General features: G+C 38.2%; 5 protein-coding genes across 5 annotated transcripts; all 5 read right to left on the bottom strand.

Moving 5' to 3' along the window:
* Positions 1-1,151: 1,151 nt before the first annotated feature.
* LOC101301940 lies at positions 1,152-1,868 on the bottom strand. The gene has a single exon (XM_004292236.1). The coding sequence runs from the start codon at positions 1,866-1,868 to the stop codon at positions 1,152-1,154; it is 717 nt and encodes a 238-aa protein (XP_004292284.1).
* Positions 1,869-3,944: 2,076 nt separating this feature from the next.
* Positions 3,945-5,882, bottom strand: LOC101293535 (expansin-like A1-like). The gene is made up of 5 exons (XM_004289992.1): positions 5,433-5,882; positions 5,197-5,306; positions 4,919-5,097; positions 4,466-4,598; positions 3,945-4,377 (listed from the first exon to the last, which is right to left on the bottom strand). The coding sequence occupies exons 1-5, from the start codon at positions 5,605-5,607 to the stop codon at positions 4,132-4,134; spliced, it is 843 nt and encodes a 280-aa protein (XP_004290040.1). The 5' UTR covers positions 5,608-5,882; the 3' UTR covers positions 3,945-4,131.
* A 1,989-nt stretch (positions 5,883-7,871) lies between these two features.
* LOC101301646 (cyclin-dependent kinase B1-1-like) lies at positions 7,872-9,583 on the bottom strand. Its single transcript, XM_004292235.1, has 4 exons — positions 8,995-9,583; positions 8,805-8,892; positions 8,517-8,691; positions 7,872-7,970 (listed from the first exon to the last, which is right to left on the bottom strand). Exons 1-4 carry the CDS (start codon positions 9,581-9,583, stop codon positions 7,872-7,874), a joined length of 951 nt encoding a protein of 316 aa, XP_004292283.1.
* Positions 9,584-11,170: 1,587 nt separating this feature from the next.
* LOC101301361 (probable alanine--tRNA ligase, chloroplastic-like) lies at positions 11,171-11,786 on the bottom strand. Its single transcript, XM_004292234.1, has 2 exons — positions 11,580-11,786; positions 11,171-11,521 (listed from the first exon to the last, which is right to left on the bottom strand). The coding sequence occupies exons 1-2, from the start codon at positions 11,784-11,786 to the stop codon at positions 11,171-11,173; spliced, it is 558 nt and encodes a 185-aa protein (XP_004292282.1).
* A 107-nt stretch (positions 11,787-11,893) lies between these two features.
* Positions 11,894-18,476, bottom strand: LOC101293245 (probable alanine--tRNA ligase, chloroplastic-like). The gene is made up of 11 exons (XM_004289991.1): positions 18,276-18,476; positions 17,765-17,943; positions 17,232-17,310; positions 16,780-16,914; positions 16,516-16,665; positions 16,236-16,346; positions 15,186-16,100; positions 14,489-14,761; positions 13,756-13,965; positions 12,918-13,075; positions 11,894-12,531 (listed from the first exon to the last, which is right to left on the bottom strand). The coding sequence occupies exons 1-11, from the start codon at positions 18,306-18,308 to the stop codon at positions 12,195-12,197; spliced, it is 2,580 nt and encodes an 859-aa protein (XP_004290039.1). The 5' UTR covers positions 18,309-18,476; the 3' UTR covers positions 11,894-12,194.
* Positions 18,477-23,285: the final 4,809 nt, after the last annotated feature.

The raw sequence follows: 23,285 nt of genomic DNA, 5'->3' as shown, positions 1-23,285 counted from the left end.
GCAGCCTTGAGAACATAAAGTGGTATGATATTGAGAGAGGAACTAGTGTCCACAAGTGCTCTTCTTACAAACACGTCATTGATCTGAGCTTCTAAGTAAAGTGGCCTCCTGTGATCCGGGTATGGCACCTCCATATCCGAGTCGGTAAAGATTATAGCATTGTTGCTCTCTAGCATGGACGCGGTTCTTACTGCCTCGACAGCAAAGCATTGAGGTCCATACTCCTCGGAGATGTGCATGAGAGCTTGAGCAGCAGCTTCCCTGGCTTGTGGACCATACCCCAATTGATCAAACAAAGACTTGAACTTGGGATTCTGCTGAAGTACTTGTGAGGCATTGGGCTTATGGCTCTTGTCAATGTACTGCTCCATGTCGTCAACTTCTGTTACAAAGAATGCCTGACTTGCTTCACCGCGGCAATAAGACTTGCCAACCCCATAGCGTGTCTGTTCTGCTTCTCCAAACTGATAAGCATGATTAGCCCCCAAGTAATGGTTTGACAAATTCCCATTTCCTTCAAGAGTATCAAAGTGAGACCACGGAGTGCTATAGCCTTGAGGTCTGGAGTACCTGTCCCAAGCATATCGATCCATGACTCATGACCCTTGATACAGGCATAGCGCATTCTGGTAATCCATCATGTCTTTGTCATCTTCCTCCATATGGTCATTAGCTGCAGTGATTACACAACATGTTTCCTTCCCCTTCCGTTTTGGTAGGGGATCTTCATCAATGACTTGTTGCCTGGTGGTTAACTCAAGCGTTCCATCCCTTATCTTCTCATGGAGTATCCTCCGCAGAACCTGGCATGCTTGGCTTGGATGGCCAACATACTGATGATAGCGACAATAGCGGGTATCACTATTTTCTTCCTTTGTTGGAGGCTTCTGTGGGCGTGGTAACTTGATGACACCATCAGCAAACAGTGAATCCAGTATAGCATGGAATTCTTCATTACCGCAGGGAACGGCCTGAAAGGTTTCCCATTTCCTTTTATATGAAGACTTGTCTTCTATTGCCAGAGTTTGGTGAGTATCCTTCTTTTCTGACCTCCAACTCTTTTGTGCTTTCACTGACATGCTTGTCTTCTTTGCCGCATCCATTAGTCCGGTGAATTGGTTGATGTTAACGTTTTCCAAATAAACTCTGTATTATGGCAGCATGTTACTGATGCAGATTTCAACCAGAGACTGCTCACCTTTCTCATCATAACAGTCGAGAGCCAAATCTCTAAATCTGCGAACAAAGTCCACAAGGTTTTCTCCAGCTCTTTGGCAAGTGTAGTTGAGTTGAGTGATGGTAACCCTCTCTTCATGCTCAAAATACTTCTTGCAAAACCTGCTTGCCAAATCTTCCCAGGACCGGACTGAGCCTGCAGCGAGTGTGGTATACCATGTATAAGCACGATCGGTGAGTGATTTTGAAAACTCACGGAGCCAGAGATAGTGATCTGCAGCATGAGGCCCGAGTGTATCGATGAAGCGACTAACGTGCTCCTTGGGACTTCCCTTCCTTCCATCAAAAAGAGCAAAATTTGGTGTTTCATAACCCTTAGGATAAGGCATGGAAATCAAACTTGCTGGATAGGGAGGTTGAGGGATATACATCCAGTCCTCATTAGTGCGGTGTAGCTCTCTTTCCAACATAGCTACTACGTCCTGCTGAGTGACAAAGGATGTTCCTTTCTGCTCGGACCCTTTAGCTGCCTCGAATTCTTCTTGTAAGACTTTTTCCTGGTGCTCAGTGTTTGGCTTAGGTGCAGGGTTAGGATTCTTCAGGTCTTTCACAGCTTGTATGAGTTCTCTTTGGGTATCTCTAAGCTTGGTGAGGGCACGCACGAGATCAGTGACGGTAAGCTCATCCACCATCTGCTCCTCGTGGGTTTCTTGCTGCTGTTCATCCTGTTGCTGTTGGGATTGATGATTTTCAGCAGACTCGCTAACATTTTGTCTTTTTTTTTTTTGGCCGACAAGCTAGAAGAAAAGTGGAAGGAACATAACTGGTGTAATCTATTTATAGGGAGTTCGAACTACCAAGTCTACCAGGATTGGGAAACAGGATATCTTACCGAAAACAAAAGACTACGGATTAAGGAAAGAGAAATTTTACCGAAAACAAAAGACTACGGATCAAGGAAAACAAAAGACTACGGATTAAGGAAAGAGAAATTTTAAATACACACCATTAATTTTTTAATACACATATTTTGCTTAATACATCACCTATTAAGTTTTTTATTTCATTATTATAATTAATACACATCTCAAACTACTTAAAATGTTCTTAATTTATGAAATATTTCATTTATTTAATATAATTAATATACATTTACCATTTGGTATCTCTTTTTATATATTATTTCATCTAATTTTTGCTAGAAATTTTTGGTTATCATCGTTTAATTTATAATCAAATGATTACTGTTATATCCCAACTCCAAATCACCAATACAAGTTTTTAAAATTCACAAGCTAGTAGAACTGTAGAAGTACAGTAGCTATTAAACAAAACTAGCTAGTTATTCGATAAAACATGTCATGATAAAGATGCAGTAGATGACAATATGATCTGCAAGATCAAACTAAAACTGATACAGATAAAAAAATTAAAAAAAAGACAACCAAAATGAATTGTGGAGAAGAGTTGGGTTTAGGGAAGAAGACGTGTTTTCGAAGATTTTAGGGTAGAAGATTGAAAAGAATACTTCTAGCGCGAATATTTTTTTTTTTAAATAATAGATGTGTGTTTTAGTCATTTAGCTTACATATAAAATCTCAATAGAAACATAAATTAATAGAGGTGTGTATTAAGAGATTAAAGGTGTGTATTTAAAATTTCTATTAAGGAAAACATCCAAAAACAAAAAAAAAAAAACTTTTAGAAATTAATAATGTCGGGACGGACAAAAAATTAAAACACTAAAGCTCTCGGAACATCTTCCCCCAGCTGATCCAAATAGAAAACTCGGGACACAACGAAACCAGATTACCGGCGAGTGAGACTAGAATACTAGATTGTGAAATTATTGCACGTGGTTAGTTTACTGAATTACTGTAGCTATATTTTACTTGAAGGTAGCTAAAATATTGTTAAATCTTAATTGTCAACTAATCTGTAGAAAATAATTAGGATTATAAAATTGGAATCAACCCCGTGAATAAATCATAAAAGTATGTACCCCATGGGCTAGGGGTGAGCCAGTGGGCGCGGCTGGCTGTTGTGATGTCGTCGTCGATATGTTGTTGTGTTTTGACCTGATCTGGGACTAGAGATCTAGATCCGAGATGGGAAAATTGCAGTGGTGGTGACCCCTGGCTTGGTCATGGTAAGTAGGCTGGTGCGGCTACGAAGGTGGAGGGTGGGTGACTGTCTGACGGAGCAGGTGGTGGTGGATTGTTGGGGATAACATGGAGCTGGTTTGGGCCGGGTCAAGCTAAAGGCTGGTCTTTCTCTTGCTGGGTTGAGCCTTGGGCTCAGGGTGGGGCCCAATTTTTTGGGTCCATCTCAGGCTTAGGTCGACTTGGGCCTCAGACTTTTTTCTAGTTGTTTTTTTAGTTTTTTCTAAGCCTATTTTAGGCCTCTAGGGTTTAAATTAGTTTTTTACTATTTTTTTCAATAATTTTCTATGTAGGTTTCTAAGAATCTAGGTAGGTTTTGATGTCTGCAGATTATGATGTTTCTTTTACATCTAGATACTAGTGGACACTTCTTATCGTACCACAATTAAACGTCTTGACGATGGAAATTTTCATGCAAAATTATCTTTATGTAAGGTAAGATTATAGCTTGTTAGGCTCATCGTCGATTAGTGAAAATATACAATATAATAGTATGTGAATCATCCCAACCCTTTGAGGTCTGTATCGATGTCATTCTGACTGCGATTATTAATACAATGGGTTACATACCGCCTTTGTTTCAAAAAATATATATAAAAAAAAAATGAGGCTCAACTACAAGTTTATTGGTTATAACATAAAAATTATTTTACATGTTACACATTACAGTTAAGAGTTCTACAACTCCTATTCCCTAGTGTATGGTGACTGATTTCAGTTTACAACTCCTATTCCCTAGTGCATGGTGACTGATTTCAGTGTATGTTGAACCTTTGTGTATGTGTATTCAGGCTCACTTCCAAATCCCATCATCACAAGGAGAGCAACCCTCTTGAGCAATATCACTGATCTGAACCTTTGTGTCATATACCATCCCAGGCTTCCAGTCAGCAGGAAGCACATTCTTTGCCCAAACCATTTTCCCATCAAACCCGCCTGTCACCACAAACCGGAATTGCAGCGCTCCAGCCGGAACCCTACTGGTGTCCCATACTGCCCCGTAATTTCGAGTTAGGAAACTCCAATTAGAAGAGCCAACCTGTGAAAGGAACCACACAAAAAGTAGGTGTACGTGGTTGAAGAAAATAGTTGAAACTTTGATTGCAAATCTGGTAAATGTGGCTAACCTGAGCAACATCAATGGCTACTATCTCTGTCTGACCACCTTGGTATAAAACTTTGACTGCTAAGTAATGTGGCTTCTGGCTTGATTCTTCCACACGCAAGGCTAAGTTTTGGTTCTTGTATTCACAGGGCACCCTATTCCATCAACACAGACAATAATCAGAACTCAAATAATAATTCTATGTGGGATGCATTTTAGATTTTTAGACCGTTACAAAGTTTAATGTACCTGGGTTGTTTGTCTGCTGGGTCCTCCTATTATTAAAAATGTTGGTTCACAAGTCACAACTCAATGTCTTAATTATTTTTTATGTGGTGGGTGCAAAAAGATCTTGATCTAGTTTTTGACTTTGTGATCAATTAAATTTCTTAATTAATAATCGAAAAAAAAAATTCGTAATTAGTTGAGCAAGAACATAATGAAGTTTCTAACCAAAACTATTGGATATGCTTACCTCTTATACTCCACATCAACAATTCCATGTTTCAAAATGTCCTGCCCCAAACCCTTTTGAGCCATGGCCATGAAAGCTCTGCTGCTTAGAACAAAATCTGTTTGGTTATTGTGATTGAGATCACTTGTGATCACTTTAGTCCCTTGTTTTGTACACAGTGTTGCATTCTTACATCTTATCTGCAAGAGTATGACACAGAAACATCAGCGAAATTCAGTGAAAAAAAAATATCAATTTTCAACCAATTAAAGAAGTTAATCTGGAAGGTGGATTGTAACCTGAAAACATGAACCACAACCAGCTCCATCTTTATAAATTGAAGGCACAGCAGCAGCCAGGTGTCCACCACTAAGTCCCAAAGCTAAAGAACCATACCCACAAGCCCCAGCTGCAATGAATCCACAAAACCAAGCCAACCCAATTCATTAATCACAAAAACACCAACAGGGTCTCAATCAAAAAGCCAAATTTCAAAAAGGGTAACTCAAGAACAGAATGACTGATCAAAGCTTACAAGAAAGTGCAGGGGCTTTGGAGAAGTAAGCTGCCTTGGTTTGATGCACACACCGATAACAAGCGGTAGCAGAAGATACCAGAAGGAAGAGAAACGAGCAAAGAAACAAAGCCATTTTGAGTTTACTGATCAGAATCCACAAAGTGTTGTAGTATGAAAAGGAAGAGAAAGCCATGAGGTATTTATAGAGAGGAGAGGGGAGTAATGGAGCGTGGAGGACAGATCAGCATGTGCTAGAAAGGCTTGGCCTGATTTGTTAAATTTGATTGTGTGGGATTCTGTAGAGGGTGGTGGCTTAGACAAGAGGGAAATAGACAAGAAAATTTGATTGAAACGCGGAACAAAGGAAATGGTGGTCACCGACTCTTTGCTTTCAGTGCTCTGCTCTCTTTCTGTGTGTAAACAACTAAACATGAGACTTGTTGTTGCTGTGTGTCAATTTTATGTGTCGAATTCCTGTGCAGGCTACATGTGTAAAGATATGTTAGGGAGGGGACAGACCATATTGCACTTTTAGGACCAAGTCTCTCATACTTGGGGTCGGTCTATATTATAATTAGGGTACAAAGTATAGTTTATTGCATTTGGATTTGGGTATCTGAGACTCTGAGAGCACATGTTTTAGAGGGAAGTTCATGACCATGTCTATGCATTTTATGATCAAAATTGGGGAGGAGGATCCAAATGAATTAATTAGTTAAGAGTTAAGAAAGAAATTAATCAGTGGCATTTGCCATTTTTTGTGTGATCATATAGAGGAAAGGATAGGGATATCCAAAAGAGAAGAAAAGGAAAAGGAAAGAACCGTGTGAGATGATTGAGTATGAATGCTTGATGAATATGATGATGAGGATGAGAATGATGATGAGGGCTGTTTTTATAAGTGAGTGGGAGAGATAAGAACTAGTTTTGGGTCTACGCATGACCGACTTGTCAACAAAGCTAGGAGATTACTGTTGCCAAATGTATCAGTCTATCACAGCTAAGCTGAACCAGACTTGCTATATACAGCAAAACGACTAGTTTCAAAGTAATCTTACCCATTTTCTATTTCAAGATTTCAGAATTTCAATAATCCGAAACACTAAAATTTTCATCAAAATAGTGACGTCTCAATTACATCTTTTTTTTTTATAGCCAACGGATCATTTAAATCATTTTATAGAAAAAAGAGGGATCCTCTAAATTAATAGTGTTAATCTGCTAGCTTTCACCAGGTCATTTTTCTGTTACCCTTTTCCAAGTCAAATCCATCTTTTTCAACAAAACAGCTGCGTTTGGCATCACCGTCCCCACTATAAACCATCATCGACAATAAAAGGTGTTGGTTCCAGCTGCCTGAAAATGGGCTTTCTACAAATTGTATATGGCAAATTACAATAGCATTCAAAGACACATCTTCTAGCTCTAGCAGAGTATAAGGCAAAACATATCAACGAATTGGGTCCAAACAAGAGCACAACCATTTCATTGCATAGTGCATCTTCAAATTTCAGACACAACCCAAGCAGCAGAGGTTCTGGAAGATATAGCCATTGCTACCTGTACTACGCTCTGATTGTGAGCTCCAAACATATACATGATCATGATAAGAACTGGGATATATACAATGCTACTTCTCGAGCAGTCTATTTTCTGTTTAGTTTGTCACTTTGTTTAGTTAATAACAAGTCTTCCATCGTTACGCTGATATCCAGAATATTTCCACAAATAGGGGTGCTTCAGTGCTGCTTCAGCTGTGATTCTTTGATGTGGATCAAAAGAGAGCATTTTCTGCATTTTCCAGAATCAACATACCACGATTGAACTTGAGCAGAACATTTGTAAGGAAAAAGAAAAAAACATTAGAAGTATTCACGAAGCAGCCAGCAACAGCTCAATGTCAAGTAATGAACTCAATAGCAATTGAATGACTACAGATTTGCTAAATAATGCAACATTATAGTGATGAACTTAACACAACGCAATGTACTTGTAGTATCTAAATGTTCAGTTTTGTGAAGTATTTGCAGGGCTCTTAAAATCTGCAAGTCCCCTATTTATGTTACTTCTGATTCCAGCATAAAACAATACGCAATTTTTGCACTCCAGCTTTGCACACATTATTCTAGTAAGATTTATATTGTAGATTTCTCAAATTTATTCTTGGGGAAGTTCATCTTCTTTTTCATCATATGTAAGAGAACGTAACAACCAGTAGCAAATCTATAACACATTCTTGTACCCCTAAGGCAAAAACAAAGGAGAAGCATTTGAAGGTCAGTAAAATATAGACCCTGTTTCTGCATTGACATATTGTACAGTGCTCAGTGCTCTAAAGGCCTACTCAAAGTATGGATAAAGAATATTCATAGTAACCTCTGATGACATAAAGTAAAATAATTGACAAAAGACGCTGAGCCAATTAAGGCATTATCAAACCACACTTATCAGAGCCACTTATTGTGAGCTGCAAGCTTTCCAAGGTAAAATGAACCCAACCAATGACTGCCTATGACCTATAACCCCCTTTATCGTTGGTAATGAGACTCTGTAAGTCTGTAGAATGTACCAATTGTCGAGTACTCAGACTTCAAAAGTAAATTGGTTGTGTTGGTTCAGAGACAAATCTGGGAATCTTACTATTAAATTTGCCTGCACTGATATATTAACACTGATTACATGAAAGATAAGAAATATAAGATATGGTACAACACGGTCCATACATCCAATCATTTAGTCCTAGAATGTCTAGCTAAGACTCGTTAAGCATTTGGAGGACACTACCAATCACACATGACAATTACCAGTGGTTTGAAGCTCTTCTAATTAAAAGTGAGGAATGAGTATACCCTGGAGACCCTCATTACTTCAACAAGGGACAGATAGGGTATTGCATAGAACATACGAATTCCAATAAATAAAAAAAATCACAGAATAGATGCATTTATTGGCAGGTGATCTGATCATCATGTAAAATCCCTCAAAATCCCTCAAACATTTATTTCAATCCTTGTACTGTTTTGTGTGTCATGATGCAAAAGTAATACAAGTGTCTTAAACAAGTAAATCAAAAAAGTTAATTACAGATTATAGAACGCTTACCGATAGAAGGTCAGCTCCAGCTTCTACCAACCCAACTGTAGCCAGATCTTGTGGCAAACCGCCTTCATAGAAACGAGCTTTCATCTTTGGCCCTCCTTCCCATTCTTGGTAGCTCTTCCAAGCCGGCAAATCAGTGAGTCCTGGCCACTGATCCAACGTCGGTTTTCCTAGCTGCCTGCATCATAATGGCACCATAATAAGCACATGTTCTTTTTTCCTTTTCCAGACAAAGAAACATCTCAATGTAAAATGACTCGAATCGGAAATGTTTAAAGAAAAGAAATGAACCTGAAAATCTCATACAACTGCTGCTTATTAGCTTCTTCAGGATCATCACCGAATCGGACAAAGAGTACATTCCCAGTCAACATCTCAGCTACAATTCAATTTCAAGATTCACAACACACTCAATCACCAATTCAATTCAAAATCTCATCAAATCAAGAAAGCATGAATCAAAAATGGAAATGGAAAATACCGAAGATGCATCCGACGGCCCACATATCCACCGGAGTTGAGTAATCGGTGGCTCCAAGCAAAACCTCCGGCGCCTGGTAAGCGAGAGTGACTGTCCCCGGGTGCTCAGTTTCGCCGACGAAAGTGAAAGAATGACCGATCGCATCTCCGATCTTGAGGATCTTTTGAGTCGTGTCAAGAAGCAGAGTCCTAGGGTTCAGGTTCCGGTGGATGACGCCGTTACTGTGACAGTGGTTGACGCACCTGAGGAGCTGCACCAGAAGCTTCTTGAACACAGTGTGCGGCAAGGGCCTGACGGCGATGAAGGCGAGATCGTAGAAGAAAGGCTCGTAGATAAGGTAGTGGACGCGGTGGCCGTCCTCGACGGGGCTGACCACGCCGAAGCGTGTGATGACGTAATCCGATGGAGGAAGTTTCTGGTAGAGTAGAAGCTCGCGGGAGAGGGAGCAAGGTACGCCGTCGGGAAAGGCATGGTTGTAGGGGAACTTCTTGATGAGGACGAAGTTGTTGAGGTAGCGGAAGAGGCCTCTGTAGACAATGCTGTGTGGCTCTTCTCTGTGAATCTCCGGCATTATATCAAAGCCTTCCATTTCTGGGATTTGGAATTTCGCGTCTGTTAAACCCTAGAATTTTGATCGGAGAGAAAGAATTGGGGGGCGGGAAAATAATAGGGAAGACGACAAGGCGGTTTTATAGGCTGTTCTTCTGGACTTTTGTTTTGCTTCCGGGTCATGTACTTATGGGCTTTGGCCCGTTTGGGTTTTTTTTATCTCGGACTTTGCAAATTTGACCCGGGTTAGGAATTGAGGCTATTAATTTGGCCGAGGTGTCATGTTAGAACCCTTCATTCCTTCTATGGCCACTAAGAATAAATTTAAGATCTAACTTCAATTAGTGTCGGCGGGATTCGAACCTGGGTATAGGGGTTTCACACTAAGACTTTTACCAACTCGACCACCTGTAGTGGTTTATCAAAGTTGAAATGTCTTTTCGTTTTGTTAAGGAGAAGGAATGCCAATTTATAGTTTTGGTAAGGAATGTCTCTTTGTCTTAAATTGCACATCTATGTGAATTTAACTTCAATATTATGATAACTATTTGCAAGTAATTCAACCTAAATTACATTCTGAATCAAACCCAAACCGAAAGTTAATATATTGAATCACATTCCAGAAAATACTATTACATAGCGTTCCCAGATGATCATCCACAAAGTATATACACATCTTGGGTGTCGGATAAAAAAAATACAAAGTTTGGGTGAAAATAACAAAATTAACTTGATACGGAACAAAAACATGAGAAGATGACTCCGAAGCCAAGCGTTTTCAAGTGCATCCGACAAGTTCAACAGGATTGTGTGCAGCCTTAGATTGACGCCTTTGATTTTCCATTTCAGTATTTAAACCATCCATATCTATACCTACATCAGGTTTTTTAGCCACTTCCCTTATGTATCTTTCAATTTCTTCAAACAGGAATTCCCATATGTATCTTTCAAGACAAATGCATCTTTGCCTGACAACCTTTTCTCTGCACTCGATGCTGCTTATTCTCTGTTTTGCACAATGTCTTCACAAACAGAAGTTCTTCCCATTGCAACACCTCACGAATTCGGCTCACATTATCGATATCTTTCACAACCGGATTAATGTCGCTGCTCATCTCAATACTTTCTCTGCAATGACTGGTAGAAATGCTCCTCGATGGTTTCCCTGACGAGATACACAATTGCACGCATATGATCTCCAACAATCTAAAAAATAAACATACATGAATCATCCACAAATAAGACTATGTTTGTTGCTAAAATTTAACAACAAAAAACAGTGTCTGAAATGAGGGGTAGTACCTTATAATTCAGTTTGGTCTTTTCATCTGCTTCGCTATATGATAGCTTCGCCAATTCTGAGACCTTCTCTATAATTGGACGGATCAAGTCAGTTTCATAGTTGTTTGGGACCTGCAAGACCAAAAAGTATGACTTTGTTGGAAGTAAAAATTTTCCATAGTTGACAACAAACACATGCATAATTCTATCCATAAAAATTGCAAAGTCAATTGAAACATACCTTCTGAAGGATTCGTTCCAAGTCCGGTGTCGATGTTCTTCTGTTTCCAGGGCTCTAGTGAACCATCATCCTTTTTGTTGAACTCCATGAAAACCAAGTAAAACTCTATAAACCTGGTATCATCATTGAGGTTGCATCTAAATACCCCCTCTCAGGATGGAAATCATAATATATCTCTGAGCAGGGACCGCATGGACCGGTGACTCCACTAGTCCAAAAGTTGTCTTCTTCACCCATTCTCTGGATATGCTCCACAGGAACACCAACCTCATGATGCCATATTTCGAAAGCTTCATCGTCATCTTGGAAGACACTAACCCACAACCTGTCAGCTGGTATTCCAAATTTCTTCAGTCGAAAGCTCCCATGCCCATCGGATTGCTTCCCTCTTGAAGTAATCTCCGAAACTGAAGTTGCCAAGCATTTCGAAGAAGGTATGGTGCCGAGATGTTCTACCTACATTCTCCACGTCCTTAAGACGAATGCACCTTTGAGAAGTTGTTGCACGAGGTACCTTTCTTTCCTCATGGCCAAGAAATATAGGCTTGAACTGCAGCATTCCTGCAGTTGTTAGGAGAACGGTGGGATCATCTGGCCGTGGCACAAGAGAAGCACTTGGAAGAACCTCGTGACCCTGGGAAGCAAAAAATTTCAGAAAACGACGACGGATTGAATCCCCACTCACTAAGAGATCCTTGGAGTTGTGGTCGTCGTCTCCCATATCTCTTGCTGGTACTTGGATTGCTAATTGGAATTTTGCATGATTCCCGAGTAACCCCAAGCTTTTGTATTTATATATAATGGTTGGATCATAGAAATTAGAAAGAGTAAATTGAACTCGACCCTGCTTGTAAAACAAGAAACATTACTTGAGTCCCAAGAAACCCATAGAGCTGTATTTGTACAACTGAGAATCCGTATCTAAAAAGGAAAAGTTGAATATTGTAGAACACATATTCATACCCCATATGCCCTACTCAGTAAATATTTACAAGCTACAATATTTACCTCAAGACAACGGGTTTCCATACCCCTAACAGTTTGTACAGACAGTACTCCTTCGGAGCCTATGTGATCTTGCAAATCAACATGAAAAACCCTTTATATATGCACGGCTGGATTGAGAGACTCAGCTTGCCTTTTCAGAGAGAAGTAAGAAGATTTCAGATCGAGCTTTTTCAAGTGCATCTGACAGATTCTCAGGCTTCCTCCCACCAGCCTGAGCAAAATTGGGTCTTCCGCCCCCTCCCCCACCACACAGCTTAGCTATAGGCCCTATAAACTTCCCTGCCTGTATTCCCAACTTCACAACCCCTGGAGTGAATGCCGCAACCAAACTTACCTTCTCATCACCTGGACAAGAGCCCAGAATTACAGCTGCCGGATCTTGTAGCGTATCTATCAGATATTCGGCTGCTTTTTTTAGTGAATCAGCATCAGTATCATCCATAGATTCAACTAGTACTCTGTGACAGGATATAAAAAAGTAAATCAACAAAGATAATAAACAAAAAACAATTCTTACATACTCGTAAATAAAAGAAAAATGACTGTTCAATTTTTTCTTTTTACCTCATGCAATGAGAACTCAATTTTAAGTCATCCACTTGTTGGAGCAAATCACATGGGTTAATATAGAAACCAATAATTTCTTCACCAAGATAAGAGATTATTAGGTCTTTAATGTGCACACTTTCTTAACGAATATCATTAGCAGGTAGGAGCTTCAGACACACACAAGAGCACAGAAAGTAGAGGACTAAATCGACCTCCACTTGAGTGATGGTTAAGTTTTGGTGATAAATGATGATGATATAGACTGTTAAAAGCCCCAAGAACAGGTAGATATTACCTGATATTGTTTGATGTTCCCACAGAAACTGCCTTGGCTGCCAAGTGTGATGCTTTGTAAACAGCAGCCTTTTCACGCAAACTAGAAACTTCATTCCTTGTCATTCGTAACTCCTCTAAGAGATTGTCTACTCTGTTTGTTACTTCTTCAGCTTTCACCTACACAAAAGCAACAGTATGCAACAGTGAAAAACACAGTTCCACTCACAGGTGAAGTATTAAGTACCAAAGCACTCAAAGGTTGTAAAGGATAAAAGAATGGAAAGATGAAAAAAAAAAAAAAAAAAAAAAAAAAAACCAAATAATCCATAGTGGATGAAAAAAAAAAAGTTCGAGATACATGGAAGGTGAAAGTTTGTATTAACCATATTAATCATGTCAAAAATGCCTGCTGAGGTGGGGCAGAATGTGAAACTGTCACCTTTGAGTGAGAAATTTTAATTGTCAAGAACATTGAATTCTTCGATAATAAGGGACTGCAATAAAGTATGCTTGAATGAAGAATTGCAGTATTTTGTAATAGTTAAGCCTACTATGGAACAATCAAATATAAATTTGACCACTTAAGCACTCGCACCACCAGAAGAATTAATCAGCCTAATATTAAAATAAGGACTTCCAGGTCAAGAAAATAAGTTTTCAATTTACAGTAGAGACATTATTTAGTGTTTAAGAAACAGAAGCTTAAAGAAGCATATCTTCATAGGAATCTGGTAGATAAGCAAAGAACAATAATGTAAGGATGGCAGATTTCTACTTATACTATAATAAACATGAAAGAGTACTTTATGTTGCATGCATAAAATGAAACATGCGGAATGGACTTAAAGACTACATACTTTGAGGGTAGAACACAGCTGTTTCATATAATAATCTCTGGAATTGACATATTCAATAAACGCTTCACCAGCCACAGCTTCTATTCGCCTGACTCCAGATGCAATACCCTGCTCTGACATTATTTTGAAACCACGTATCTCAGAAGTATTGCTCACATGAGTCCCACCACAGAGTTCCATTGATACACCTGGAACCTCTACAACACGTACCTGCAATACGTCATAGTTCATTAAAATAATTTGAAACCAAATTTTACATGCGGGAACTACTCAGTAAGTCAATATACAAGGTGTCTCACTGAATCCTTGAACTATATCTTTGGTTGGGTACAATGTACAACCCTCTAAACTTATTTTTAGGAATGAATAATAAACTTCAAGGGACTAAATAGCTATCAAGTAAATACATAATCTATACAGCAATCCAAACAATATATAACTAAGTACTATGCAGAGTTATATTTCTCTGTAAAGAATACCCTTTTCCTACAAGAGTTATATTTCAATACTTTATGCTGACTAAACCAATCCAAGTACTACGGAAAGGATCTGATAAGAAAACTAAGTCAAAGACAATAGATATCTTAAACATATCAATATTCGTTTCGTTCTGAAACCCTAGTAAAATTAAACAAATTGTTTAGTTGATCAATACAAGGTGCAAAGCAGATTCACTATGAGAGATGAAGCAGTAGAGTGTACAACAATTAACATATTCCGTAGGGCATCCTACCTCTTCGCCATATTTTTCGCCAAACATTGCTATAGCCCCTGCCCCTTTTGCATCAGCCAGAGGCATCACTTTAGTTTGAAGCGATGTTGCCTCCCCAATCCATCTATTAACCAATTTTTCAATTTCTTCAAGCTCACTGTCAGTGATTGGTCGGTGGAAGTTGAAATCAAATCTTAGACGGTCAAAAGCCACCAGTGAACCAGCTTGAGAAGTTTCCTGACCTATAACTTTCTTAAGTGCAGATTGCAGCAAATGAGTGGCAGTATGATGCACCTGCAGAATACCAAACGGGGTTCAGTTTGCAAACAGTGTTTAGAAAGAATATATTGCAATTGCTAAGCGAAGACAATTAAATGTTTTCATAATACTTTGACCTTTTGCAATCGAGTCAGCTCTCTATACCAGGATGTGATCATAGCACCTATTATTTTAATACTTCTGTTAACTTTATTATTTGCGGGGAGATACTTCTGTTAACTTCATTATTTACAGGGAGAGGAAAGAATATATTGCAAATGCTAAGCGAAGACAATTAAATGATTCCACATCCCTTGACCTTTCTAGTTTGCAATCAAGTCAGCTATATATGCATGAATAAGATACCAGGTGTGTTCATTAGCACCTATTATTTTGATACTTTTGTTCACTTCATTATTTATGGGAGAGGAAATAGTTATTCATGAATTTGATTCTGTACCTTAGCTCGCTGCCTGAGTCTTGCATCCACTGCTGCTTCAACTTCTCTGCCAACCTCTAGAACTCCCTCTCTGATTGTGCCCTTGTGAACAAATATGTTACCCAATGACTTTTGTACATCTATTATTTCCATAACAACCTTATGTTGGTCTTCACCTGGGATATATAAAAAGCCATGATCTCCAATCTGACCACCTGATTCTGCATAAAATGGAGTTCTGTTCAGCAATACTTCTACATCATTTCCTTCCGAAACCTGTATGACCGGATTTCCATCCACTATAAGACTTTCCACTATTGCTCTTGCAGAAAGGGTTTCATACCCAAGAAATTCAGTGTCTGGAACATTCTTTGTAAGGTCTGCACTATTTCCCATGGCAAGTTTAACAGCACTATGTGCAGCCTGGGATTGACGCTTTTGGTTTTCCATTTCAACATCAAAACCAGGCATATCTATACTTACACCACGTTCTACAGCCACTTCTGTTGTTATTTCGACAGGAAACCCATATGTATCATACAAAAGAAATGCATCTTTGCCAGACAAGTATGGTATAGTTCCACTTTCTTTGGCAGTTGATAATGCCTCAACTAACATTTGGTCAAGAAATTTTTCTCCTCTCTCCAATGTCTGTACAAATTTTAGTTCCTCCCTTTTTAACTCTTCAAAAATACGGGCTGCTGTACGCCTTACATCCGGATTAATATGGGTGCTCAACTCTATTACTTTTGCTGCAACGACAGGTAAAAATGCTCCTTCAAGGTTTCCCTGACCATCCCCCTTTATACCAAGCATCCTACCAGTACGAACAGCCCTTCTAATTAGCCGTCTAACGACATAACCTCTCCCAATATTTGAGGGAACAACACCATCTGATATGAGATACACAATTGCACGCAAATGATCTCCTATAATCTGGGAAAAAGAAGAAGATTATAATTATAATAATATATAGCTGAGCTGATGATGTAAATAGGTTTTTTCAGTTCCGAGAAGTGATTTGTTAAAACAAAATTAACAGGACTTGCAACTTTTTAAAAGTGGGCTTACTTTGAGATTCAATTTTGTATGATCATCCGCTAGGCTATATGATACATTTGCCAATTCTGCGGTCTTCTCTATAATTGGATAAATCAGGTCAGTTTCATAGTTGTTAGGAACCTGCAAAAAACAAGCATGACTTGATCAAATTCTAAAACAAGTTGATATATTGGTATTGAAATGAATGTATTATACGGTCAATAGGACTTGTTTGTTTGATTGTGAAAATAATGAGGATGTGAAGAAATTTGTGTCCATTATATTGTAATACTGGAAGAGAAGCCGATACCTTCTGAAGGATTCGAGCCATACGCTCCAGGCCAAGCCCAGTATCTATATTCTTCTGCTTTAAGGGTTCAAGTGAACCATCATCTGTTTTGTTGAATTCCATAAAAACCAAATTGTAAAACTCTATAAATCTGGTATCATCATTGAGATCCTGAAAATTAAATCCATCATAATGTTAGAGAAAGTAGGTAAATGCACACCTTTAATGTACTTGAGAGTTGAAGTCATTCCCTCTACAGGGAACTCTTAGAAACCAAATACTTACAATGTCTGAATATCCCCTCTCAGGATGGAAATCGTAATAAATCTCTGAGCATGGACCACATGGACCAGTAGCTCCGCTGGTCCAAAAGTTGTCATCAGCACCCATTCTCTTTATTCGCTCAACAGGAACACCCACCTGAAGCATATCCCACGCTCAAATAATGTTGCCAACAGAATTTGCACTATCTTACATTCCGTTCTTAACAATTTTACACCTATTACAGTAACTGTGGGTATATATTAGAGCCAAAGATACACTTAAATATGTGTGCATTATATAGTATATCCTCACCACAAACAGTGAAACATTACTAATTACAAGAACATATTTTGCTCATTAGTTAAACAACCAAAAAAGAAAAAGACAAAAGTACTTGATGAAGTACAAGCTTCATTATCAGGGAACAAAGTACAGAAAACTAAAAGCAACTACTGGTGAACTTTTTTGCTAACCTCATCATGCCAAAGTTCAAAAGCTTCATTGTCGTCTTCAAACACACTAATCCATAATTTGTCAGCTGCTAATCCAAACCTGAAAGGAAAAGGGGGTATGTAGATTATTTTTCTATGTATAGCAGGAGAGTAAAATATTTACAGAGGCCTAAGCCTAACTACTTAAAATATACACAACCATGAGACAGTAAATGCATAAGTGAAATCCAGAATAACAATAACAACAGAAAGGACAAACTGACAGTTCTCTTTGTCTCATGGTTTTTCTTATGGAGCATGAGTCATGAGTGGATCCTTACTTGAATTAGAAACACCTTCATTTTTTAACAAGGATTTCAGATATGATTCTTTAGAGGGAGTTTGCAAACAGTACGAATTTCATGTCTGCATCATGAAATAGGTGTGGAAGAGATGGCTAACTACTATTTATAGAATGATTTCGCTGTGAAGAAATGCAATTACGTATGCTGGAAAATAACCAAAATAAATTTTCAATATAATAACCAACTAAGAGCATAAAAGTTTGTGCATACTCTACAGTTGAAAGCTCCCATGCCCACTGGATTGCTTCCTTCTTGAAGTAATCTCCAAAACTGAAGTTTCCAAGCATCTCAAAAAATGTGTGGTGTCGGGATGTTCGACCTACATTCTCCACATCATTTGTACGTATGCACCTTTGAGCAGTTGTAGCACAAGGTACTTGTTTTGGAACCTGAAAAGGATCTGCCAGCATCATTAGACAAGCTCGAGACTGAATGTAAGAAATCGAAAAATTTTAAATGAAAAAAAAGTTTAAACAAGAAAAAATTCAACATAACAGACTGAGTGTATGTATATGACATTATAGAATGAAACTATCCAGAATTTGGTGTCTGAATACTAGCTAGGTAAAATCATTTTTAATGTGCAAAATATCCAACAATGAAATTGTAAAATAGTTACTAGGTAATCACTTGTGAACAACTTTACTTTCAAAGATAAATATGTCACGAAATAAAGAAAGCAGGAATTTCCATGTCAGGTTCTGGAAAGTCTGTGCCATACCTGACCAAGAAATATAGGCTTAAATTGAAGCATTCCTGCAATCGTGAGTAGAACAGTGGGGTCATCTGGCACAAGAGAGGCACTTGGAAGAACCTTATGACCACGTTTAGCATAAAAATCAAGAAATCGACGGCGTATAGAATCCCCACTTGAAGGCAAATCCTTGGCCTTATCCTCCACTAGTTCATCTGTTTCAGACTGTACAGATGCTGAGAAACAACTAGTTTAGAAAAATATCCCATAGAGGAAAAAAAAAAAAAGAATCTATAGGATCTTAAACCAAAACTCATACAATTAGGCACAGAAACCTGATGTACTTCTAGTGCTAAAATGTATTCTCTGAGCTTGTTTTACACTGCAGTGCCTGGAGGGAAAGATATTGGGAGAAAAGAGGACTACGGTTGTTGTCGTAATAAAGCCTGAAAAAGTTCCACAAAAGTTATTGATCAGAAACTAGTGCACCCACATGATGTTGGCTTCTTTTGATACAAGTTAGTGAAAGTAGCAGGAGATTTAAGGCAGAAAGTAAGCTTTAGAACATATGTGAAAACTATCATCATTAATGAAACATAATTGTTTCCTCTATACAACATACATACCTATGTGAACGCTCTATAAGACATAATATGCTGGTTTTGTTGAAACTAAAACTAAGTCTGAAGTCTTACCAATTGGAACTAAAACATAAACATAAACATTGAAGCACATAGGATGTCTTGTTTTGCATCCACAAAAAAGAAGGCTTCAGAATTCAATCTTTTCTTCTCCAATTAGAAACCCAATTTCATGTGTCAGACCACCATATATGCCGACTAACCTGGACCTCCACACTAGAGAGCAGAGCACAATAAACTCAAGCATTAAGGTATCTTGGTTTTTATTTTATAAAATGGTTGACAATACAAATTTATTTCCATCTCAAACAATTTAGCGAGTCCAACAATTCGACAAAGAGCCAATTTGGGTCTGTTTACCCTAGGATCAATTTGGGATATTGAACAATAATATGAAGACTTCAATTAAAGTACACTTTCACTAAAACTAGTATGTAAAATACAATATGCATCAAGGGATAAGGATTTAGTGATCAAATTTCAGTAATTTGAAGCAATTCCAATACCAAGCACCAATCTTGAACCCATAAAAATGAGCAGAAAATGAAAACACACCAAAAAAGCTTAAAGCACCAGAACCCAAAACACAAAAAGGAAATGGATTTTCTTCAAGGAACCAAACCATAGCTCAAAGTTGAGAAATTGCACCCAAAAATCAAAAGAATGAAACAGAGCCGGAGAAGAAAGTACCAGTGGAAACGGCAACTCTGCGACGTCTGTAGACGGGGAATGTTGACTTGGGCAATAAGCTCGAAGCGGGAAGTGGAAGGGGGGCACTCCCGCCATGGCTTCCATTGCAGAGAGAGTGTGGGAGCTTCAGGCTCGCCATGGCTGTGGTCTCTCTGTAACTGCAAGTGAATTTCAAACGGGAGATTATATACGTTGGAGAGGAGCGGATAAGCTGTTTATAGATGTCCACGTATTCAAGGCTTCTTCACATTTGAGGAGGAAGTGGGCTTCGGATTTGGACAAGGGATTACACAAGTGCTTCTACAATTTTAGTCTTTGGTTAGGGATTTGAAAATCGACACACACTCGCTGCTTTGCGATTTACAATTTTACACAATTTGTTTTCTTTCAGGAATGACATGCGGCTTTGTATTAAGTAAAGAAAGAAATTACAATTACATGACTACCCCAGGTTCCACAGTTACAGATTAAAACCTTATATAGACTAGGCCCAACTAAAATCAAGTTCGGTCCAAAAAACTCGCATCATGGAAGCAAGATTCGGCATCCACCGCCAGCCACGATCTTGTCAACCTCGTTGTCGTCCGCACCTCCAACTCGCACTAGGAGAGAGAGAGAGAGAGAGAGAGAGAGAGAGAGAGAGAGAGAAGGGAGGCTCTCATCCCTCATCTGTTAAGAACGAACCCAGTGCTTGACGACGACCATCGCCGATCGACATCCTCTTCTTCCTCATTCCATTCTCGCATACCCGACCTTGCTCACCATCACACAAGACGGTGAGATCAAAAACCAGAATAATCTGGTTTTCACGCTCGACCCACAAGGGGTGATGAAACCTCGTGCGACGATGGGTAAAGCACGCACCGGACGAGGGATGAGTTTGTTGTGTTTGTCTGCTAGAGAGAGAGTGGGGGCTACTGCTAGATGTTATTCACAAACCTTATATTTCTATTCACATACCTTATTTATGATGAGAACTTTCATGATTGGTTCTCAGCATAGATATGATATGTGAATAACAAAAAAGATTGTGTGTATAACACCACCCTGTGTTTTATAGTGACTTGAATTTTCCTTTTTTTGAAAGTTCAAATTTTATTCAGAATAATTATGAGGAGCTAGTACATCCTTTATTTTGGACTTATAAACCGAGTCACATTAGTTTTAGTTGAATTTAAGTTCTACTTAGGTTTGTCTATCATGATTTGTTATGGACGAATCGAACCACATCAATGGAGTTAACACCCCCTCCCCCCTCCTTCCCTCTCACATGGATTATAAAAAAAAGAGTATAAGGAATATGAATTTTGGAAGTCCTTCTAATGAGGACTTCTATAATAAGGACTAATTGAGGAGTTTTTGGTTTATTATTTAAAAAAACTATTTTTCGATCACACATTTTGACATCTCATCCATTTAGTTTTTAGGTTTATATGAGTATATCATTTCTACAAATTTTCAGCCAAATCGATGATTGTTAAGGTAACAAACTAGATCAAATTAATAACGAACTAAATCTATCAAACATGAACCGTTTAAGTTCATAATTAGTAAATCACACTTATGAATATCTTAACGATTTTCAATATGGTTGAAAATTTGCATAAATAATCTACTCATAAATACCTATAAACTGAACAGTCAAAATATGTGGATATAAGATCGAAAAGTGGGATAAGCCGAAAAGTCCTCAACTATTCCTCAACTTAAAGATTCTCATTAAAAAAGCTCCCCTGAAAACCAGAAGGACGAGACTAACAATTAAAATTAGAAAGGCTCCCCTTAACCAATCCATAGTGTCTTTTGGTTATCCAACTCAGTGGTTTAAAGCAGGGATGAGACTAACAATTAAAATTAGGTGAGATAAATCACGCTGGAATACAAATTTCTTCAAAAATTGACAAATTTCACGTACCCTAATATGATTGGATATCTCAAGAGCATAACACTTATTGAAATACATCTAATATTCATTCATACATATTCTCCACAAGATCATTTGTAAATAGTCATTTGACATATCTCTGCTTAGCACCATCAAGTCAAGAGCTCCACAACTTTCGGAGTGCCCTCGAGAGGTGAAACCCTAGGGCCAGGTTTCGTTGTTGGCGGTGGGATATTGCGGTCTCCGGTTCGTGCAGGCTAGGGGAAGCGGCGGTGACAAGGGAGGCGGGCTCCAACGATGTTTCCTGATTCGGCGACTTCAGAGAGCGGTATAGATCCAAAATTTATAGTCATAACCTTTCTTCACATGTTTAAAGACTTTAGAGATGACTTTCGACTACTTATTATATATGATCGATCACGAGAAGGTCTTTTGTGCTGCTGAATAAAAAGAGCGTCCAGCTTCATATACCATCATTATCAAAACGATGACACCCTGCATTATTCCAATATTAAATTTAAAACAACCAATTTATTCGTCATTAATTCGATCATATTCTCTGAGTCTTATCTCATGATCAATTCTTATATGTGTCACCCTAGCTTGGGAATTTTCTTGTATATGTTTGTTCAAGATTAACACCGAAGAATTAGGGTCAACAACACAAATCCTACTACTTTCCCAAAGTCTCTCACAGATGACTCATATATCGATTGGTTGGCCTCCTACCCTAAATTAACCCCCGTGAATGCATTTCGTTCTCACTATATAGTATATATGTACAATACCCTAATGACCACTTGCATTACAGTTGCTTAATTAGTATTCAATCACAAATTAAATAAACAATTAGTGACTAATATATTTGGGTTAGTGCTATATATGGTCAATGTAGTATGATATTAAGGCAGAATTGTTAGCCGGCAACTTAGAACTTCTTTACCAAATTAATTGGACCTGAAAACATGTAAACAAATCAGATAACTAAGCGTCTAGTTTGAGCTTACTCGATCTATTGAATTCAGCTGTTTGACTGTAATACCCATTTCAAACCAATTTGTTGGAACTGGTTCGGCCAAGATTACAATTGTTGTAAATTTGTTAATGCTTACAATTGATAGTTCAACCAATTTTTATGTCGATCGATCGACTTAATTGGAGTACTAGTCTTGTGTTTCATATGAAATTGATGGGAGATGAATCTCAAGCATAGGCATGGCGATTTATAAACTATTAGGATATGCACGAAGCTAGGGAGTCTAAAGAAAATTTCAAAATAATGCTCATAAATGATTAGATGATGTAGGTGAGGATTTTAACTGACAGAAGTGTATATATGTCATTCTAACATTAATTTAAAAGTCAGTATTACATTATATATATATTCTAAAATTTTTAGTAAAGAACGACGACGCATACTGAGAAATTGAAAATATGATAAAAAAAACTACAAATAAAAGGATAAAAAGATTATCAATATGAGGTTCTGGAACTACACGTGTGAATGGTATTTCTCTAGCTAGCACACTATACGTTGCTTGTGAGTGCGCGCCTCTTTCATGTTGTAACAAGTGAACTTAAACAATGAAAGAGGTTGCAACTAAATAGCTAATTCTTTCTGCCATTTCTATGATTACCCAACCTAGTCTCAAAGCATATGGCAACTCGACGTGGCTATGGATTAAGTTTATCTTTCCTAGGTTTATTCCGAGAGAGAGAGAGAGAGAGAGAGAGAGAGAGAGAGAGAGAGAGAGAGAGAGAGTAGTAGTAGTAGTAGTAGTAGTAGTAGTAGTAGTAGTAGTAGTAGTAAGTAAGTAAGTA

This window comes from Fragaria vesca, linkage group LG2 (genome assembly GCF_000184155.1).
Source record: "Fragaria vesca subsp. vesca linkage group LG2, FraVesHawaii_1.0, whole genome shotgun sequence".
Taxonomy (NCBI): Eukaryota; Viridiplantae; Streptophyta; class Magnoliopsida; order Rosales; family Rosaceae; genus Fragaria; species Fragaria vesca.
This window is presented reverse-complemented; position numbering and strand designations above follow the sequence as displayed.